Source organism: Vicia villosa, linkage group LG4 (genome assembly GCF_029867415.1).
Source record: "Vicia villosa cultivar HV-30 ecotype Madison, WI linkage group LG4, Vvil1.0, whole genome shotgun sequence".
Classification (NCBI taxonomy): Eukaryota; Viridiplantae; Streptophyta; class Magnoliopsida; order Fabales; family Fabaceae; genus Vicia; species Vicia villosa.
Window position 1 is genome coordinate 130,935,589 of NC_081183.1, and position 23,710 is coordinate 130,959,298.

The window sequence follows — 23,710 nt, forward strand, 5'->3', positions numbered from 1 at the left end:
ATATCATTTCTCACCGGATACGCTCCTATATATATATATATATATATATATATATATATATATATATATATATATATATATATATATATATATATATATATATATATATATATATATATATTCCAAAGCCAAACTAAGAATTTGAGGGACAGGACCACATTGACGTTTTGATTGAAGGTGGCTGAGAAGTGAAGTGCCATCTTCTGCTTAGTCAAGTGGGACTGAACACGTGGTTACATCACATACAAGTTGCATGTAATCTGATAGTACAAAAGAAGAAACAAGAAATGGAGAAAACCTTTGGAAGTGTGTAATTCCATTATAACACGCTAAGGTTACAGTTGTTAGATTTTTTGGATGATGATAAGAATCTCACCCTCCACAAAACTACTAACAAGTAGGGGACCTCTCGTGGTTCTTTGCAGATATTGGAAAACATTAATGGCGGTGGAGTTGAAATTGGATTGTGTAAAGGAAATTGAGATCATTGGAGATTTTCATATTTTTAACTATATCTAAAGTGAGCAGTTTGTAAGTTGATAAAATTAAAATTTTATATTACAATTTGATATGATTTATTATATATGGATATAAATTGATTTGCTTATCAACAAAATTTGATATTTTTTATTATGCTTGGTTAGGACGAGTCATGTCTAATATATAATAATATTAATATTCCCTAACATTTAATCAAATTTTGATCAATATTCACCTTTAAAAACTTGTATTTTTTTAATCAAACACGAACCAATTCAATCTACTAATCAACATAATTGTTAAAAAGAAAAAAAAAAGAAAAACGAGTGTCCAAGTTCGCAGAAATCAAAATGTTAAAAAGTAGTAGAAAAGTCTACAGAAGACAATGGGGTCGTAGACGGTGACGAGTGACATACAGTGTGGCTTCGCGGCCGTGGCGTTGACGGAGTCTTACATTTCGATGGCAGTTGCGGTCCAACAGAGTTTGCGCCTATGATGGGCAGCAGGTCCAGTGCGAGTGATTCTCATATATCGAACTTAGTCGTTTCGATATGTGAATCTGTTTCATTATTGTTAAAATATTATAAATATCTTTTATATTATTTTAGAAATTCTCTAAGATACTAAGGATACTAATACAAATTTGTGAGCTTATCTAAAACATTATACTTTACATTAATATAAAAGGATATTATAAGATATTTATAATTTTTTTTATTTTAACATTTAATGGATTATGTTTTTACCTATTAAGAATCTGTTGAATTTTGACAATTATAAATATGCATCTCTATCATTCTTTACAACTTTCAGAATGTTGTCTGAAAGACAAAGGCAGTATGTGGCAATCCTATGGAAAACTTAGATATGCAATTGTAGAAATGAGTTGTATCTAAGTGTCTTATTTACACTTTTTCTATGTCTCAAAATAAGTGTCTAAGTTTTTCAACTTATTGCATATCTAAGTTTTAAACTTATTATAGTAGTTAATGACTTGTGTTTTTGGTTTGTTATGAATTCGTCGGGTTTCGCCAATTATAAATATGTAACTCAATCATTCTTGTATTTACAACCCTTAAAATGTAGTATGAAAGATAGAGAGAGAATCTAGCAATCATATGGAAAATTTAGAAAGAGAAGAATAGAAATTCATATTATCGTGCTTTTGGAATTTGGTAAACCTTTGGAGGTATCTAAGGGGATTATGAAACACTTTTAAACACATCAGACTTGTGTGATTCATATATAAAGACTTAGAGAGATTGATAAATACTTAGGTAGAAAATAGGGTTTGTTCTTGGAACTTGGGTGACTATTTTCTCGTAACTCACTTGTAATCTCTTGTATAAATTCTTGGAAGTATAATGAATCAAAGAATTACTCTCTCACTCAAAGTAGATCAGTTTGATCTAACTAACTAAAGAAGTTTCTTTGTGTTCTTATCTTTTATCTCCCTCTTGCTTGCTGTGGATTTTCTATCACTGAGTGAAGATTAGTTTGGTTTCTTAAGGCTATTTATTTTGATTGCCATTATTCTTTGTTCCATATTTTTTCACTCTTGATATACTGAATATTAAGGTTAAATTAAATGAGAGTTTGGCGTGTTTTAACATGTCAATAAATGCACTAGAATTGTTAGAGTTTTCACAACAGATATCCTTTTTAATAATTTAGAGTGATTCTTAGATACTAAGAGATACTCTAAATTAGTATAAAGGATATTATAAAATATAATCTTTTTTTAAGAGTTAATGAGTTTTTTTGGGCTCGTTAAGGATCCGTTAGATTTCATTAGTTATATATTCATAATGTAGTTGAAAAGACAAAAGGATGAGGTGTGAATTATGTATTCATATGGGAAAATTAGAGAGGCAAAGTCAAGATATTGATAATCGTTTTTGGTTCAACTTAAGATATGAATGTTAGATAAATACAATAATTATTTAATTAGAAATGAGTGCTTACTCCCTTTTACACATCTCCCTGAATATTTTCAATGAATGGTCCTTTGTGACATTCAATCTTGAATAAATTGGCTTTATCAACCTCTTAACTTTCCTCTTTATTATCTTTAATATCCTCACTCTTGGGAGTATTTACATTTGCAGCATCATCTCTGACTAAGTATTTCATGATTAGTAAACTTTTAGAACAGACGAACTACCTTGCCCCGTTTATTGATGTTTGGATTAATCAAATGCTACATGCACAAAATAAATGTCTTATTTACACTTTTTTCATGTCTCAAAATAAATGTCTATTTAAAATACCAATACAACATTTATTATTTTTTTCCACTACTATACTCCTATTAATTAACTTTCATGCTTTTCAACTACTCTACTAGCTATAATAAATAAGGGTATTTTAGTAAATGATATTAATTTTAGGGTTAATACCTATTTTCACCCCTGCAATATGGGGTTGGTTTGAAAAACACCCCAGCCAAAAAAGGTTGCAAGAATTCCCCTAACATTTGAAGATTCTCTCGTTTTAAACCTTGTAAAAATTTTGTTTTTAAAACCAACATTGCCATTTGAAGATTCAGTCATTTTAAACCCTATAATCTTGTAGATTATGTCATTTTAAACTCTCTGGAGTATGACGGGCAAGGTTGGTTTTACTAAAAAAAATAATTTACAGGATTCAAAATGATAGAGTCCTTCAAATGGCAAGGTTGGTTTTAAAAATTAAATTCTTACAAGGTTTAAAACGAGAGAATCTTCAGTTGTTAGGAGAATTATTGTAACTTTTTTTTTGGCAGGGGGTTTTTCAAACCAACCTCATATGGCAGGGGTGAAAATAGGTATTAACCCTTAATTTTAGAAAATTTCTTTGGCCACCTCCCTACCTTCTAGTCCACCTCAGGTGAAAACCCCATACTACCCCTGACTTCGGAAATGCACTTCCGAAATGCAAGAAAAAGGTGTTTTCGGAGATGCATCTCCGAAAGCGCCTTTTTTTTTGAAAAAATTGTCTTATTTCGGAAGTTCATTTCCGAAAACAACATTTCGGAAGTTCACTTCCGAATACTGCGATTTCTGCAGATTTATCAAAACACTCCCCCTCCCCCATTCATTTACCCTAACTCAAAACAAAAACAAGCAAAGGCGAAAATTTGTGCAAACAAAATTTCAAGGCTGCATCAAGGCTCCAATCACATTGCTAAACAACATTCAAAAGCCCTCAAATCACTCAATTTGTAAGTTTTGAAATTGTTAGATTCATTATTCAAATGCATGTTATTTAGGGTTTCAATTGCATAAATGATATATGGTTAGGTTGTTAGTAGTATTTAGGTTGTTTAGAAGCATTTTGAATTGGTTTTATGTCTGGTTTTGGGGCCTGCCATGGAAGTTGCAGAAAACTCCATCGCAGGGGTGTTTCGGAAGTTCATTTCCGAAAATACCTCCATCCCAGTTTTCAGAAATGAACTTCCGAATTGTATCAGAAGTTCAAATTTTTTAGTTTTTTATTTTGTCTCGCATATTAATCGATTTCAATTGTTTACAGGAACATGTCAGGCAACCAACCAGCACGCATCAGACAGGGTAGGGAGACCTAGACTGCGTCGGCTAGACGCGAGCGGGCGGCGGTGCAGCTGGCGTCGACACAGGGACGGGGGCGGGGCCGGGGACGACGTGTGCGAGTACCCGAGGACGTGGGAGAGGGTACATCAGCTTCAGGGTCTAGGAGTAGGCTGGCTCGGGTATCTTCTTCCCGCCAGCGAGAGGAGGAGGAGGAGGATGAGGTGGAGGAGATGCCAGTGCCATACCACGAGCCGGAGGGGGTACCGGATGTTGACCCTCCAGCCGGGGAGGAGGATGAGGAGGGGGACAGCTATCCGGGAGGGCCTTTTTACACTTCCGTGCTGATTCACTACCACGATCACGTCGCTCGGCGGATCTGGGAGGGAGAGGTATTTTTTTAATTTAACCGTTTATTTGTCACCATTTTTTATAATTTTACCGTTTATTTGTCGCTTATTTAATATATGTCGCTTATTTGTTTTTTTTGTAACAGGAGAGAGAGCCATTGAAAATGGTGAACCACGCCAGAAAGATTTTTAGTCTGTTTAAACCAGCAGCTCAGTGGTTTAACGACCATGTGCGAGGTTCAGGGCTTAGCGGGCTCTGCATGACCGGGTACACCACCATCAGCACCGGCATGCAGGGGACATTTGTGGAGCGCTGGCACAAGGAGACATCTTCTTTCCACTTGCCAGTGGGGGAGATGACGATCACCTTGCATGACGTGCAGTGTCTTCTCCACCTGCCCATCAGGGGGGCGCTGTTGCACCACTCCCGGATCCAGAGGGTCGAGGCCAGTCAGTGGATGGCGCTCTATTTAGGCATGGAGCCCGAAGTTGCTGACTTCGAGTGCATCACGACTTCTGGGCCTCATATCCGGTTCACCACACTGAGCCGCTATTTCGAGCACCACCTGGACGCGGCGGCCGATGCTGAGCAGGCGGGTGACGACCTATTCACACAGTACCACCGCGGCTGCGCTCTCCGGTGCTGGTACATGCATGTGGTAGGCGTTGCTTGGTTTGTGGACAAGAGTGCAAGGTACGTCGACGTGACCTACCTCCGCTATTTCATGGACCTGGATACCGTTCACTGGTGGAACTAGGGGTCAGCTACTCTGGCATATCTCTACCAGAAGCTGAATGAGGCCTCCAACTGGAGGACGAGGCAGTTGGTCGGATCCTGCACACTGCTTACGGTACGTTTTATTTTAATACATTATCGTATTTATTTATTAATTTATGTTTCGTATTTATTTTTAATACATTATCGTGTTTCTGTTTCAGAGCTGGATCATCTCCTACTTCTCCCGCATCCACGGCTTTCACTTCGATCATGCGTACGTGGGCGCCATGCCCAGGGCCGCCAGATACGTTCTCCAGAGGGGGAACGATGCGGTGGGACCATACCTTCTGTACTTGGACCGCACGATGCATGACGACGTCACATGGAGGCCGTTCAGCGACTACGCTCAGATTGTCCCCTTTGACAGCATTGCACTATATTCAGGCTGGTTGGCTTGCGGGACCGGCATCATGGTTCGATATCTCCCTGAGTGGTGCATGCGTCAGTTCGGATTCGTGCAGCGGATATCCAGGTCACCCTTTGAGGCTGCTCCCGACACTGTGACCCGAGTGCAGCTCACTGCCATATGGGAGGACTGGGAGCATCATGTGGTACCAGAGGAGTACCGTCTCACTCGGGTCACCCAGGACTGGCACAGTGAGGAGGGGTATGTCACATGGTTCTACCGGGTGTCACATCCTCTTCTGAGACCCGACGTTCCCGGCGCTCCTAGGCCAGCACACAAGGAGATCCTGGAGAACCAGCAGGCCGAGGATGATCACGCCATTGATCTCATGCCGATCTGCCAGCGGATAGAGATGCTTGGGCGGGACGCGTTGGATCGAGGTATCGTTCAGCAGGGCGGTCCAGAGGCAGTCGCCGTGATGGAGATGATCGTCACTGATGCGGGCCGTGCGGCGACATACAGGCGGTAGAGGAGGTCTCAGGGAGAGAGGGTTAGGCACACCCAGTAGTGGTCGGGTTTATATATTTTTTGTTATCGGATTGTATCTTTAGCACATTATTATTATTATTTGGATTTGCTTGAGCTTGTATATATTTCTTTTTTTTATCATATTAGTATCTTCAACTTTACATGTCGTTTATTTTTTTTCCCGGTTTCTTTTAATTAAAAATACGAAACTGTTAACAAAAACATAAAAAAAAGTCTGTTTCTGCATAATTCGGAAGTGCATTTCCGAAACCCCTCAAAATCTGAAAAAAGGTGTTTTCGGAAGTTCATCTCCGAACACACCCCCCATGAGGTGTTTTCGGATATGAACTTCCGAATTATGGAAATTTTTAAAAAAATCAATGTTTCGGAAGTTCATTTCCGAAGCAGGGGTATTTTGGGTTTTTCGCTGGGGGTGACCCCCATAGGGAGGTGGCTAAAGAAATTTTCTAATTTTATCATTAAAACCAACATATCTAATCATTTTCTTAAGAATCGCGTAGAGTTCAAATAAGACATGTATTATGAGACGGAGTGAGTAGCAAATTGGTTGGGGGATAAATTGGCATCAAAGTTTAAATTCAAGGTAGAGAATTGTAGAAGTATTTTTTAAAGTATTAAATGATGAAGAGAAAGAAAATATGTTTCGAGATTTCTAGAAATTAAAATGGCAACAAGAAACAGAAAATTCGATTTAAGAGCTTAGAGCCTCGATCCGATATCCAAATAGAAGTCGGGTGCGCCGGAGGCCGATGGCTATGGGAGCTGCACATGTGGAAGTTTGGCGATCGCCTGTGCGAGGGGGGAAGTCGTCTGACCAAAAGTTGGAGGCAACCGAAGCGGCATCGGGAGCCGTAGAGGTGGAGATTCATTGATTGCCTCCAAGAGATGGAGCGGCGATGAAGATTCGTTTGAGGTCCTGTCTGACTTTCTTGGTCAATTCAATTCCCAGATCCGTTCGTTAATGTTGAAATATTATAAATATTTTTTATTAATTTAGAGATACTTTAATATACTACTTTAAATTAATATAAAAGATATTATAAGATATTTATAGTATTTTTTTGAACTGATTTGTTTTAACTTTAAGAAAAAGAATTTTTTATTTGAATTTTAAAAAATAATTTATATATTAAAAGGTTTTTTATGTTGATTTCTTTAGAAATTAAAAGACTAATTTTGATATTCTATAACATAAATATATATTATTGAAGAATAAAGAACATAGTCGAAATCACAGCTTTTTAAAAAAAAAAAGATGTATCATAAAAATGATTTTTATAAAAAGTTATTTGAAATAATTATAATTTTAAATGATTTTTTAAATTTTGATATTCAAAGAAAGTTATAGTAAAATGATGAAATATCTAAAATAATATTTTAAGAATAACTATTTTAAAAAATTATTTAAATTCTTTTTTTTTAACTCTTTGTAAAAAAATTTAAACAAAATTTATAACACTATGAAAATCATTTTTTATAAACTAAAACAAACGAGTCTTTTATTATAGTAGTTAATGAGTTGTGTTTTTGGCTTGTTATGAATTCAATGGGTTTCGTCAATTATAAAAATGTAACTCAATTATTCTTATATTTACAACCTTTAAAATGTAGTATGAAAGATAGAGAGAATGTAGAAATCATATGGAAAATTTAGAAAGAGAAGAATAGAAATTCATATTATTGTGCTTTTGGAATTTGGTAAATCTTTGGAGGTGTCTAAGGGAATTATGAAACACTTTTAAATACACTGGGCTTGTGTGATTCATATATAGGGACTTAGAGAGATTGAGAAATACTTGAGTAAAAAATAGAGTTTGTTCTTAAAACTTGGGTGACTATTTTCTCGTAACTCTTTTGTAATATCTTGTAACAATTCTTGAAAGTATAGTGAATCAAAGAATTACTCTCTCACTCATAGTAGATCATTTTGATCTAACTGACTAAAGAAGTTTCTTTGTGTTCTTTTCTTATATCTTTTTCTTACTTGTTGTGGGTTTTCTATCACCGATTGAAGATTATTTTTATTGCTTGAGGCTATTTATTTTGATTGTCATTGTTCTTTGTTCCATAATTTTTCACTCTTGATAAAATGAATATTAAGGTTAAATTCAATGAGAGTTTGAAGTGTTTTAACATGTTAATAAATTCACACTTATTCCAGGATAAAAATATTTGTGCATTTATTTTTATCGTCCAAGATTTAAAGTCACACTTATTCAATCCCCCCCCTTTCTAAGTGTTTTTCTATCCTTCATAATCTTCCTTCCCCTTTTCGACATACCCTACAGGTTGCCTCATCAGGATCGTTTCATCTAAATCACCATACAAGAACGTAGTCTTCACATCCATCTGTTCCAGTTCAAGATCGAACTGTGCCACCATGGCAAGCAACATTCGAATGGACCTATGCTTCACAACAGGAGAAAACATATCATTGAAGTCGACACCTTCTTTCTGAGTGAAACCCCTTGCAACTAACCTTGCCTTGTATCTTTTCGACGTCACTCCTTCAATTCCTTCCTTAACTTTGAAAATCCATTTACAGCTGACTAACCTTGCCCCAGCAAGTTTCTTGATCAGTTTTCAGGTATGATTATCATGAAGAGATTTTATCTCATCATCCATGGCCTTCAGCCATTCAGTCTTATTTCGACTCCTCATAACTTCCTTATAGTCTCTAGGTTCTTCGTCTAGAACCTCACTTACAGAGATTAAGGCATAAGCTATAAGATCTGCATATCCCAGTCTCTGAGGTGGCTTGATGACTCTTCTCGACCTATCTCTCGACAATAGGTAGTCATCGTCAGTTTCCTCAACTTCAGCATCTTCTGCTTCTTCTTTGACTTCATCTGGGATATGCAATTCAGCATCAACATGCTCCACCTCAACAGGAATCTCTACCTGTTCCAGCTCTTCGTCAGATGTTTCTGTACTTCGACCAACATCATCAGTTTTCTTAAAAGCCATTTCAGCTTCATTGAAAACTACATCTCGACTGGTGATACACCTCCTGTGACCTGGCTCTAGGCACCATAGCCTATAAGCTTTGACTCCTTCAGGGTATCCCATGAACATGCATTTCAGAGCTCTAGGTTCGACCTTGTCTTGCCTAATGTGAGCATAGGCTACGCAGCCAAATACTCTCAGTTTGTCGAGATCTGGTGGATGTCCCGACCAAACTTCTTCAGGTGTCTTCATATCTAACGCTGTCGAAGGACATCTGTTTATCAGATATGTTGCTGTCGAAACAGCCTCAGCCCAGAACACCTTTGTTAACCCCGCACTAGTCAACATGCATCTGACTCTCTCCAAAATAGTTCGATTAAACCTTTCAGCCAAACCATTTTGCTGTGGAGTACCTGCAGTAGTTCTATGCCTTGCAATACCAGAGGCAGCACAAAAACTGTCGAATGCCTCATTGCAAAATTCAAGGCCATTGTCGGTTCTCAACCTCTTGACCTTTCTGCCAGTCTGATTTTCAACCAGAGTCTTTCAACTTTTGAAATTCTCAAAAGTTTCATCCTTAGTCTTCTGGATGAATACCCATAATTTTCTGGAATAATCATCTACTATGGATAGAAAATACCTTGCTCCTGAATGTGATGGACACCTTGCAGGCCCCCAAAGATCAGCATGGATGTAATCAAGGGATCCATGTGTTCTTTGTTTGCCTTTGTTGAACTTCACTCTGCAAGATTTTCCAAGTACACAGGGTTCACAAAACTTCAGCTTTTCGACTTTGTCTCCACCAAGCAGATTTTGTTTCCCTAATTCGACCAGACCCCTTTCACTGACATGGCCCAATCTCATGTGCCAGATTTCTATTTTCGACAAAGGTTTCGTGGATGCAACATTTGTCGAACCACTTACAACTTCAGCCTCAAGGGTATACAAGCCTTGTTTCTTCACGCCTCTCAAGACTTCCTTCGAACCCTTCATGACTCTTAGGATACTTTTCTCTCCTTGGAAAACATATCCTTTCTTGTCGAATTCACCAAGAGAAAGCAGATTTCTCTTCAAATCAGGAACATACCTGACTTCAGTCAACAACCTTATTGACTCATCATGGAGCTTGAATCTCACAGATCCAACACCTGTAATCTTACAAGCCTTGTTGTTTCCCAGCAATACTGATCCACCATCTTGATCACATAATTCCTTGAACAAGTCTTTGTTTGGAGTCATGTGCCAAGTGCAACCTGAATCCATAATCCACTCCTTCTTAGAGTCACTGCTTGAAACCACAAGAACATCAGATGATTCGAAATCATCTTGAACAATGGCAGCGTTGCCATTATCCTTACCTCCATGATATTTCAAGCGTTCAGGGCACACCTTTCTTGTGTGACCCTCCTTCTTACAATGGTAGCATCGAATGCCAGATGCTTCGCCACTGTAAGTCTTCGACTGGCTTTTGCCTTTCTTCTTGTCGAACTTACCATCCTTTCGTAAGAGTTTTCCTTTAATGGCCAAACCTTCGCCAACAGTCGAAGGTTTATGCTCCTTTCGTTCATTCAAGTCCTTAGAGTACAAGGCTGATTGAACTTCTTCAAACGTCAGGGACTCCCTTCCATACAAGAGAGTTTCTTTGAAGTGAGCATGTGATCGAGGCAAAGAACACAATAGTAACAGCGCTTGATCTTCATCATCGATCTTCACATCAATATTTTCAAGATCAAGAATCAGCTTGTTGAACATATCCAACTGCTCAGCCAATACTTTGTCTTCAATCATCTTGAATGAATACAAAGCTTGCTTCAGGTAGAGTCGATTTACCAGCGATTTGGTCATATACAAACTTTCAAGTTTCACCCATAACCCTGATGCCGTCGTCTCCTTTGATACCTGCCGGAGAACCTTATCACCAAGGCTCAACAAAATTGCGCTGTGTGCTTTCTCGATCATATTCGTCTTCTCCGCTGCCGTCAATTCTGCATTCATGGCTGCCTCTCCCTTCAATGCTTCCAAACAACCCTGCTGAACCAGTAGAGCTTTCATCTTCAAGCGCCACAGACCGAAATCATTCACTCCGGTGAACTTTTCAATCTCATACTTTGTTGAAGGCATCTTCTCCACGCTCACCGCACCAATTTGTTGTGAATTCAATGCCAAGAACAAAGTATAAAACAAGGAAGAATAAGGGACAAGGAAGAAGAGGAACACAAGAATTGGTTATAACTGCTATTCTTTCACTTTCTCTTAAAACAAGATTACAAGTTTACAAGAATAACAAATAACCTCTCTCACCCTAAATTAGGATTTGCAGCTTAGCAATGATGAGAGACTAGTATGCTATTTATAATAAAAACCTAACATACTAACTAATGGGCTTTTTCAGCAAGGCCCATTACACAAGCCAACTTAATAAACAAGCTAACTTAACAAATTAGGGTTTAAACACTAAAACCTAATTTAACATGCTAACAACCCTAGCATCTTCGACATCTGCATGCTAGACCCATCTTCGACTACAGCATGCACACTTCGACACCAGCATGTGAACAATCCTTCGACTTCATGCTTAACTCTGTCGAACTGTCGAACCAAGAAGCTACCCTTCGATAATACTAGAGTTCGATCCAATATCTCACAGTGACTTTGTTGTTTTATCATTATAATTTGGTGGGATTATCTTTATATTTAAAGTTATATTCTTTCTCATTATAGGCACAACTCATGGTTAAATAATTTTGATATATTTCTTTATAGTTACTTCAAAAATAAATCATTTAAAATTAAAAATTAATACATAGTCTCTTTATATTTTTAGATTTTTTTTTTTAAAAAATTGTTGATATAAATATCAACAGTTTATTTATATTAATATGTAAACATAAATAAATATTGTCGTTGGAGATTGAACTATAAGCCAATAATTTGCATTCATATAACTTAATTAACACGTATTTGTTGAGGTATCCCCATCCCTCAATTATAATTTTATAGCTAAATATAACTTTATTAAAATAATAATGACAACATGACCAAAATAATTGTAACATCATAAATAAAATTTCACATATTAATACTCAATTATCCATGAGGGACAAATATATCAATATTTAGAAAGATAGTTTTTTATTCATAAAAATTTAATGATCATAATATAACAACAACAACCAAATCTTGTTCCACTAAGTGAGATCGATTATATGGATCAATTTTCATTATAATGTTCTATTCAAAACCATCTTTTTTTTAAATTGTTAAATTCAAGATCTTTCCTAATAACTTCTCTTAGAGTCTTTCTCATCCTTTAGTTTTTTTACTTCTCTGTATATATTTGATCTACTCTCCTCATCACAGAAATTACAAGTATTCTCTCCACATTCTTAAACCACTTAAGTATATTTTCCACTATCTTCTCTATTATAGGTACTACCCCAATACTCTCTTATATTTTCATTTATAATCATATCCTTTATAATCTTACCACACATCCAACACAATATCATTATCTCTTCTACACTTACTTTATTCTTATGTTAATTCTTAAACACCCAACATTAAGTCTAGTACAATATTACAGGTCTTATCGCAGCCCGATAAAAGTTTCCCTTCAGCTTGATCGCCATGTTTGCGTCACATAGGACCCCTAAAGCCCTCTTCGATTTTAGCCACCCAAATTGAATTTGATGGTTTACATATCCTTTTATTTCTCCATCATTTATATTACAGAATCAAGCACTACTACAAAAATTACATCTAACGTCGGACGCGAAATACGTTTGACCTCGACTACGGAAGCAAGGTAACAAAAGGGTGTTAGGAAAAGCTACCCCTTATCACCTCGGATATTAAAACGTCGAGGGGGTAGAGTTAATTGCAAATGGGTTTGATTCCCAACATCAGCATTTTTATTATTTTCAGAACTGGATGACGCGTCCAATATTAACACTCGGTGTTTTGAAGAACCGAGGCAATAGATCAATGTTCTTACCTCGGTTTATTGAGAAAATCAAGGGGTTAAGATTTTTTTATACTATCGTTTGCACCTACCTGTATTACAGAACCATATTACAGAATACATAACCATATTTTGTAGAATCCTAAAATAGAGACACTGTACATTTTTCCTATTCCTCAATCTGAGACACAAATTGATTACACCAAATGCAAATCCAAAATGGCACACACTTTATAATTTTACATTAAAACTAAAACAAATGATTAAGAAACAAAAGCAATAAACCATTTACTTACTATTTTCCCATATCTCCTATCCATGATCACGACGACTAATATGCACAACATCCGAATCATTTTCTTCAGATGATTAACGTGCACGTGTTTCTAAACAAGGCGTCTCATAGTTAAAATCTTGATTTTCATCAAAACTATTGAGAATATTTTTTCCTTGAAGAAAAATTGACCATCTAGTGTTAGATGGATCGGTAACATAAAAATCTTATTTTGCTTGGTTTTCCATGATGAATGATTCGTTCTTATAAGTTGTCTTTCGAAGATAAACCCTTAAGAATCCTAATTCATCGGTTTCTACACCAGTGTTAATGTCAATCCACATGCACTTTAATAAAGGCACTTTAAAAGAAACATAGTCAATCTTCAAAATCTCTTCAATGACCCCCAAAGTATGCTCTAAACTCTAGTACATGATTGTTATCTTTGGAACTAGAAAATTTCGTGGATTCAACCTCAACCATAACACTCCTATTTTGCATGTGCTACAACCATCCTTTGATTTTGTATAGAACGGATATTTACTAATTTCATATTCACTCCAAGTAATTACATTAAACTTAGGCATATGTGACAAACATTTGCAATTATCCGTTGGACCACTCTCTTTAGAAATACTTTCATTTGACCAATCTATGAAAGTTTTGTTATGCTTTGTCAATAACCATTTTTCATTCATCCGAGGAAAATTTCCCTTTATAAGACTTTTGTGAACGGTCAAGTAATGATCAACTTCACTAAGTTTATTCAATATATACAAATACGCTTGAAGAACTACTTCTCTACTAAATGTCTTAACATTTAAACCTTGAATACATCTACCATCATAAAATCCATTAAGACGAGACTCGGGAATTCCTATAAAGTTTGCATCTAACAAATAGTTTGTACAAAACTCAATGGATTCTTCTGTGATATACCTTTCTACGGTCGAAGCTTCTGGATGGTGTTGATTCTTTGTATACCCTTTAAAAATCTTCATGTAACGCTCTACCGGATACATCCGTTGAAAATAAATTGGAGCATAAATTATAATTTTCCTTACTAGATGAACAACTAAGTGAACCATAATGTCAAAGAATGATGGAGGAAAAAAATCTCTAATTGACATAAGATAATTGTATCTTCATGTTATAATTCATCTAAAGTTTCATGATTTATAACTTTACTACATATAACATTGAAGAATAAGTACAATCTGGTTATAGTTACCCTTACATTTCTTGATAAGAACCCACAGATAGCCACTGGTAAAATTTGTTGCATCAAGACATGATAATCATGAGATTTTAAGTCAACTAATTTTTTACCGTTCTCTGACACAAGTTTCTTCACATTTGATGAGTACCATTAGGGAACTTTTATACCCTATAAACAATCCCAAAAACTTTAAAAGCCTTGGGCAATCTACGATACGGATGATTATGTCTTAAATTTTTGATGCCTAAGATAAATTGTCTTTTTTCCTTTTTGTAATTGGTGGTGACATGTATCAACTTTAAATATAGAACACACTTTATGACCCTTGACGTTGTACCCAGACAAATTACCGTATGTAGGAAAGTCATTGATTGTGCAAAATAACATGGCATGCATCTTAAAGTTAACACATGTATATACATCATCAATATCAACAACTTCCTACCACAAAAGTCTTAAATCTTTAATCAATGGCGTTAAATAAACATCTATGTCGTTCCCTGGTTGTTTTGGACCCGAAATCATCATTGATAGCATCATATACTTGTGTTTCATGCACAACCATGGAGATAGGTTATAAATTAAAAGAAGAACATGCCATGATGTATGGTAAGTACTAAATTACCAAAAATATTCATTCCGTCGATGGCAAGTCCAAGCCTAAGGTTCCTCGATTCAAGCCTTGGAATTATAGGTAGGTACCACATCACCTTGGCAGAAACACCCTTACTAGTTGCACTATCATCGTCATCAACATTATTGTCCTTCTACTTGTAGCACGACACCCCACACCTCGAGCAATCCTTCAATTTTTCAAACTCTTTTCTATATAAGATGCAATAATTATGACAAGCATGTATTTTGACACAGTCCAAACCCATCGGGCACAATATCTTATTGGCCTCATAAGCATGGTTTGACAACGTGTTACCTTCACGAAGCATTTCTTTCAAGAATTCAAGCAATTCAGTGAAACTTCAACCCGTCCACCCACCTCTTGTCTTAAGATTAAATAGTCTTTACATAACTAACAATCTTGTAAAACTTTTACATCCCAGGTACAACGAATCTTCCATGTATCTTCGTAAAGTATCTACCATATTAGTTTTCTTAAAGGCATTTACTCCAATATCACGAATGATGTCTTCTAGATTATCAGTCATAAATTCATCATCTTTATCTTTAATTGTATGTAACAAAGGTCTCTTTTTTGTCCCTTCACCTTGTCATACTCATTTCGTGTAATTTTGAATAATTCCATCACAATCATAATGATTGAATATAACATCCCTTTGATGTTTTTTCGTATTATAAAATTTCATAGAAAGACACCAAAAAAATCTCATTATTGTCAATAAGGTTTTTTCCGTGAAATTAAGAAATTGTAACACTCCATTCTCATATTCTTTACTTAATCTATTGACTTTCATCCAACTACAATCCATAATCACATAAAGCTTCTAAAAATAAAATAGAAATAGAACAAAAATAAAGCTTATCAACAACAACAATAGTAATGGAGAACAACAACAACAAGAAGAAGAACAGTAATGGAGAACAACAAGAACAATAATAACATACCGTGGAGAAGAGTTTTTAGATTAATGGTGAGAGGGTTTTTTCATTTGTTATGGCTCATTGGAGAAGAAGTGTTCTTTCATTAGCTTGAGAAGTAGTGTTCTTTCGTTAGGGCTCTAAAATTGAATTAGATAGACACTGAGGGAATAAAAAATATAAAGAGTATTTATCGCAGTTAATCTAAAAAACTGAGGTAACATAGCCGGCATAAAATCTATAAAAAAAATGACGCTTTTTTGGTTGCAAAAAGAATAAAAAATTAGGAAGTTTTTATCTCGGTTTTACAGACAACCGAGGTAACATATCCGTTATAAAATCTAAAAAAATAAAGGCGCCTTTTGGTTTAATATAAAACATTAAATAACAGGAGTTGGGAATCAAACCTCAAACCCTGAGCATATAGTTATGTTAGTTTTATTTAAATTTGAGGTAGCAAATTTATTATTATTATTTTAATAAAACAAGGCGCTCCAGTCACATGTACCCGAAGTTTTTTATTGTACGCGGTGAGAGCTAATCGTTATTTGTTGTAGTGAAGATATTTAAATTGTGTGACTTAAGGGATGATATGGTCTCCAACTTTCATCCATAGGTTAAATACGCTTCATCTTTTGCTGAAATTACATTCTATATACTCCATCTTACTTCTACTTAGGCAAAAACCACGTGTTTCTAAAGCTCGTGTAGAAGTCTTCGACCTCTCTTTTAAATCTTCCTTCAACTCTTCAAGTAGGACTGTGTCATCTGCAAAAAGTATTTATCTTAGTGCTAGCTCTTGGATGTGTTATGTGAGTACATCCAAAACTAAGGTAAAAAGTAGGGGGCTTAGGGTTGAACCTTGATGCAAACCTATTGTAATAGGGAAATTGGCAGTCTCCCTACCTTGTGTGTGCATGCAGTCAATACCCCTTCATGCATATCTTGGACAACTCAAATATAAGCAATCCTAATCCCTTTATTTTTCGGGGCTTTCTACAAAATATCTTTAGGCACTCTATCATACACCTTCTCTAAGTCAACAAAAATTAAGTGTCACTCTTGTTGGTTCATCTGATATTGCTCCATAACACGACATAGTAGATAGACCGCTTCCATGGTTGACCTTCCAAGCATAAAACCAAATTGATTATAAGTGACTTGAGTCTCTTTTCTTAGTCTCTATTCAATCTCTTATCTTTCTTTCTCTTACCTTTGCAAGCCTATATATATATATATATATATATATATATATATATATATATATATATATATATATATATATATATATATATATATGTGTGTGTGTGTGTGTGTGTGTGTGTGTGTGTGTGGGTGTGTGTGTGTGTGTGTGTGTGTGTGTGTGTGTATTTCTCCCTTCTTAGTTCCTAAAGATTGATATAATCCATCAAAAGCTTGGGCTTTTGCTTCACTCACCTCATTCTTGATCTCATTCTTAGCTTTCTTATACTTTTCTCAAGTTTCGGCATTTTTACACCTAGATCTTTCTTTAAAATAATCTTTTTATACTATACTTTACACTAAACACTTTCCTTCCACCATCACGATTCTTTACCCCTAGTTCCAAAACCTCTTGATTCTCCCAACATATCTTCAGCCCTTTTTCTAATCTCTTGAGCTAACATATTCCACATATCATCTACGCTTCCTTGTGGATATCCAAACCCTCCCTCCAAGATCTTGTGGTGGAAACTTTCTTGTTTTTCTCCCTTCAAATGCCACCATTAGATCAGTGGCGCTCTCATGTGACTTCTTCTCTTTTCTCTCCCCTTTACTCTTATATCCATAACCAATATTCCATGTTGGATAGTTAGGCTCTCTCTTGATATAACTTTACAATCCAAGCAAATATTTATGTCTGGCTTCCTAATAAGAAAAAATATATTTAAGAACATGTCACCCAACTTTTATATGTGATAAGATATTAATCCTCTTTTTCTAAACCAGATATTTACTATAGTAAGATCCAAAGCTGACGAAAAATCTAAGATAAATTTATCCTCCACTTTCACGTCCCCTAGACCATACCCTATATGAACGCTCTCAAAACCTCTTGATACGCTCCCTACATGACCATTTAAATCTCTTCATAGAAAAAGCTTCTCTTAGTGGGGGTATATATTGAAGTAAGCCTTCTAAGTCCTTCCAAAATTGTATCTTAAGGTGTTATGTTAACCTAATTATGGTGCATGTGCACTAATAACATTCAAGGTGTCTTGTTCCACTACAAATTTCAAGTCTATGATTCAATCTCCCACTCTTTTCGCCGTCCATAATAATCCACACCCCATTTCTCAATCAAACTTTCTCGGTGTGCTAGAGCTTAAATCCTGAGTTGTCTAATTCTTTCGCTTTTTCACATGTTCACTTACTTTCTCTTAGGCACATAAAATCAATCTCCCTCTTAACCATAGTGTCCACTATTTCCAAAGATTTTCCGGTAAGTGTGACTATATTCCCAGATCCAAACTAAATCTTACTCTCATGAACTAACTTCTTTACCCACACTCATTCACGAAAATGTAGGAACCTTTGCTAATTTTTCACTGCATACATGCGACGATGCAGCGACCATTGCTTTTTTACATTTCACTCGAGCCATACAACGCGTTGCTTCCAGGAAACATCCTATCATTCACATTATTTCACAATTGATCCATGTCATAAATATTTGCCAAAGTTTGACGTTAGTTATCGACTGTCTAACACAACCCTCTCCTTTATCTGGACTTGGAACTGACTATGTATAACAAAACTAACATACACATGATTAGCTTAATGATAATGATTTAATAAAAATAATATTCTTTCTTTTATATATATATATATACATATATATATATATATATATATATATATATATATATATATAGGAAGCATATCAAGTGAGAGCATTTTTAAATGAGAGATGAGAGGAAGAAATATCAACCATTGGATTCATCAAGAAAGAGAAATTAATGTATTAACATTCTCTCTCTTGATGAATCCAATGGTTGATATTTCTTCCTCTCATCTCTCATTTAAAAATACTCTCACTTGATATGCTCCCTATATATATATATATATATATATATATATATATATATATATATATATATATATATATATATATATATATATATATATATATATATATATATATATATAAGGGCATATCTAGTGAAAATGAGTAAGTTACATGAGAATGAATAAGAACCATCAAGTTTAAAAAGGAAATGTTGAGATTAAATTGTTGTTTTCAGGAAAGCATGTGTCATTAAAAGGAAAGAGAAATCAGTAATCAAATTTTAAAAATTTCTTTTAATTTTAACTATTAAATATAAATTCAATGGTTGTTATTATCTTCTCACATTATCATATAACTTACTCATTCTCATTATATATATATATATATATATATATATATATATATATATATATATATATATATATATATATATATATATATATATATATATATTGGATTCAACTTACTCTGAAAGTAATTTTTTTAACTTACTCCAAATCATAATTTTAAAATTAGATTTAATTAATTGACTGGATAAGTAAAAATGCTAATTACAATTACATTTAATATTGATCATTAGATTAAATTTAATTTAAAAACTATTATTTAACATAAGTTAAAAATATTTATTCTGATATATATATATATATATATATATATATATATATATATATATATATATATATATATATATATATATATATATATATATATATATATATATATTCAAACGAGACGAAACAGTAAAAAACAAAAATAATATTTTATCACTTTATTTGTTCTAGAAAATGAATCATTCTCATATGTTAGATTTTTAATCAAGAAATTAAATTATTTATTAATAAACATATTTTTGTTTTTGCACTATTAAGTTAAAGTTGAGAAATGTTTTAATTTTATTTTTTTTCTTTTTGTCCTCTTATAAATAATTATAAATTGAATAGTATTTAAATTATTTATATTTTCTCTCATTTTCAAATTAATGTATTTTTATATGATCCATGCATTTCACATTTAAATATTTTTTATTTATCCAAAATAATGTGTAAGAAACATGTGAATCTCACATAATTCACGTTTTTGATTATCTAACACGAGGTTTGGTGTGTAACAAACATGAAAAGTAATAAAATAACTGATCATTATTCCTCTAATAAGAGACGTTTTTTGCACTTGGACAATCATCACAACTAAACAATCATACATTTCATGCTATGCTTACTCACACTAATTTTATTTCCCAATTTTTTGTGTACATTAGATTGAAGATTATGTATCCTTCTGAAAAAAAAAATTTTAATACAACTATGATAAAATATCAATATTTTAACTTCTATTTTCCCAATGTCCATCAAATAAAATTTGTTTTGTTTCCTAATTTAATAAACAAAAGTTAAAGTATTTTTTCCCAATTTTTCTTTTTTAACTTTTTAGTTATTTTTTAGTTATTTGTCATTACTGACCACATATTTTATTTTCTCATTATTTTAATCCACAGCAACTTCTATTTTTCTTTTATAAGAAAAAGGGAGAAAAATAACTCATAAACTTTTTTGCCAACAAAAAAGAATAATTCAATGACCAAAAAGTTTATTAATTATGGCTCAAATTAAAACTAAAAAGTAATTCTAGAAGCACTTATATTCTACTTTTTAAGGGATAAAAAAGTAATTTCATAATATAAAATTAATCTATTTAAAATCATTTTTCATAATTGTGGTCCAAATTTATTACATATTTGCGGTCCAAACTTGTTAATTATCACATTTTTTTCTTTGATTTTTTAGTAAAAAAATTCATATTCATGCATATAAATATATTAGCTGTCATGACCGTCCGATCAATATTAAATAATTTCGATTTAAAATACATAATATTAAAACATTAAAATTGTTTTATATAAATCGTATAATAATCAAGATAAAACAATTTATATTATCTTAATCGCCTTCGTACGATCAAGATCAAACGATTTATATCGAAGGCGTGTGGAAAGCATGGGATTCAAATTTCTTTCTCTCTCTCTCTGCCGTTAATATTTGTCATCATTCTCATCAGCGTTACATTACAAAACAAAACCAAACACATCCTTAAAAAAAAACCACAAAACAAAAAAATTAACAAAACCACTCTCAATCTCAAACACCGTCTATAACCTTAACCCAACACCAACCCGCCACGTAATCAACCCTTCACTCACCACCGTTTGATCATAAATCAACCCTCCATGATTTAAAGTGGGACCAACCAACTTGAACCCTTTATAAATACACATTCACATAGATAGTTACACTCTACTTTCTCTCTCTGTCTCTATCTTTCTCTCTCTCTCACATCATTTCAGAAATATTTTTCCTGTTTTTCTCTCTAAGAATCTGCAAAAATGTGTGGTGGTGCTATCATCTCAGATTTCATTGGTGTCAAGCGTGACCGTGACCTCTGGTTTGAGCTTGATCCTTCTGTTGATCTACTTGGTCTCGGTGCTGCTACTTACACCCCCACTCCCAAAGAGTTACCTCCCCTCCACTTTCCACAATTTTACTCACCCAAAAGAGGTACCAACAACTACTATCACTTCTTCAATGTTCTTACCATGTTTTTATCATCATGCTTATGTTTATTTTTCCAGTGATTCTTCATGTTTTTCTATATTTTATTTTATTTACTTTAAAAAATTTGTTGCAAAAAAATATTTTTTTTTACAAAAAATAAATTATTTAAATTAATGATTGTTTTTATTTATATTTAGAATATATAATAAAAAATAAAGTAATTTATTTTATTTTTATTTTTTATAGACAATTTTACTTCTCTTTATATATATCTGGCTATATCTATCAAATTTGGCTTTTGATGTTTGGTACATGGTACTATTGCATGACAGCATGAATGGTGTTTCTAGAACAGTTTTTAAAGGAAAGTTCAAGAATTTACCTTTTTTACATTAAAAAAATTAACAGAGACGTCAATTTTGTTCTGGTCACAGGTCACGTTTTCCTATGTTATTTAAAAACAAAAAGTTAAGGAAAAGTAATTTCTTTTTAACTTTATATTAAAAAAATAATATTCTATTTTTTGATATCATCGATCAAATACAATGATTCTATCAGATGCGATGTAACTAAAGATGCTTCGAAAATGCTGGCTAGTAGTGTGTCATCCACACCAACCACACCACACATATCAAGAAAATGAAAAATATAATAATAATAATTTTTATTTATTTATTTATAAAATTAAATTTTAATTTTTGATCAAGGAAAAATTAAATTAATTTTTTTGAGGTGTCACGTGATTATTAAGTTTTGTGCATTTTTTGTATGTGGCAGTGGTAGCATGTGACATTGCGGAGAAGAAACAAAGCTTGGTAACGGTAGAGAATGGTAAGAAAAGCACTGGAGGGAAAAGAGCTCGTAAGAATGTTTACAGAGGAATCAGGCAGAGGCCATGGGGGAAGTGGGCTGCTGAAATAAGGGACCCACAGCAAGGTGTCCGTGTCTGGCTCGGTACTTTCTCGACGGCCGAAGAGGCCGCCAGAGCGTACGATGCTGCCGCGAAGAGAATCCGCGGAGACAAGGCTAAGCTCAATTTCCCAGATGCTCCTGTTGGTTATGCTGATAAAGCTGTCACCGCTCCTCCGATGAAGAAGCGGTGTGTCAGCTCTAGTTCTGATCAAGCCAGTTCGCAGCAGGCTAGCTCTGAGTCTGTTGGGTCTGAGCTTGATCAGGAGATGGAAATCAAGAAGAAGATGTCTGATCTTGAATGGATCCTAGGTTTGGAGAATGACCTTCCTCCGTTTCCTCAGTCTCAGGTTCAGACTCCGGCTCAAGTTGTGACCCAATTTCAGCCTGAATCTGTGCCTGTGCCTGGGCCGTTCACTATGCCTGCTGATTTCGACAACAGCTTCATGGATGCATGGACCTTTGAGGAAATGGTTGATCCAATCCATAACCTGATTTTTAACTAGGGAGTTAATAATGAGAAACCATAGCACAAATGGAACATCATTTGGTGGTTCATTATTATTGTTATCTAGTTTATTTACTATGCTTATGTTTAAAGTTTTGTGACTGTATAAACTATGTGGTTTGCAAACTTAGTATGGTGTTGTCTTTGTTTTGTTTTTGTCTTGGATGTTGCATGCTTTAAATTATAAATCATTTCGGTGCAGCTTTTTGTAGTTGTGAATATGTTTATTAAATATAAATAAAAGTAGGCAAGGTTTTTGAAACTGTGTTTTGTTAATTTTTATTGAAACAATTCTTCAACACTATTTTTCAAGCTAAACACGGTATGAATTTATTAAGAATTTCACATCAAAAATATATGGTACTAGCATGTATTTATACCTTGAATAATTTTTATCCTACAATGAAATTTATAAAATTGAGTTATATACTCTATCAAAATTCTTTATACAAGAGTCTCGTTTAAAATTGAAAATTCATCACCTATCACAATATTATTGTCCAATACCAAAAATGGTGATACTATAATTGGCCGGGTGGCCAACAATTTAAAATAATCATGGAATGATAATGCATTTTATAATGGGTCTACAAATAGTGTAAAATTTTTGTGCACTAATAATAATTTGGTACTAATATCACTAGTACAAAAATGTTAATTTACACCCGTTTTTTATTAAATTTACACCCATTATTTTTAATAAAAATCGGGTGTATATCCACAGGGTGA

General features: G+C 34.1%; 1 protein-coding gene across 1 annotated transcript; it reads left to right on the plus strand.

Moving 5' to 3' along the window:
• Positions 1 to 21,298: 21,298 nt before the first annotated feature.
• Positions 21,299 to 23,137, plus strand: LOC131595224 (ethylene-responsive transcription factor RAP2-3-like). The gene is made up of 2 exons (XM_058867524.1): positions 21,299 to 21,567; positions 22,342 to 23,137. The coding sequence occupies exons 1-2, from the start codon at positions 21,396 to 21,398 to the stop codon at positions 22,977 to 22,979; spliced, it is 810 nt and encodes a 269-aa protein (XP_058723507.1). The 5' UTR covers positions 21,299 to 21,395; the 3' UTR covers positions 22,980 to 23,137.
• The last annotated feature ends 573 nt before the right edge of the window (positions 23,138 to 23,710 follow it).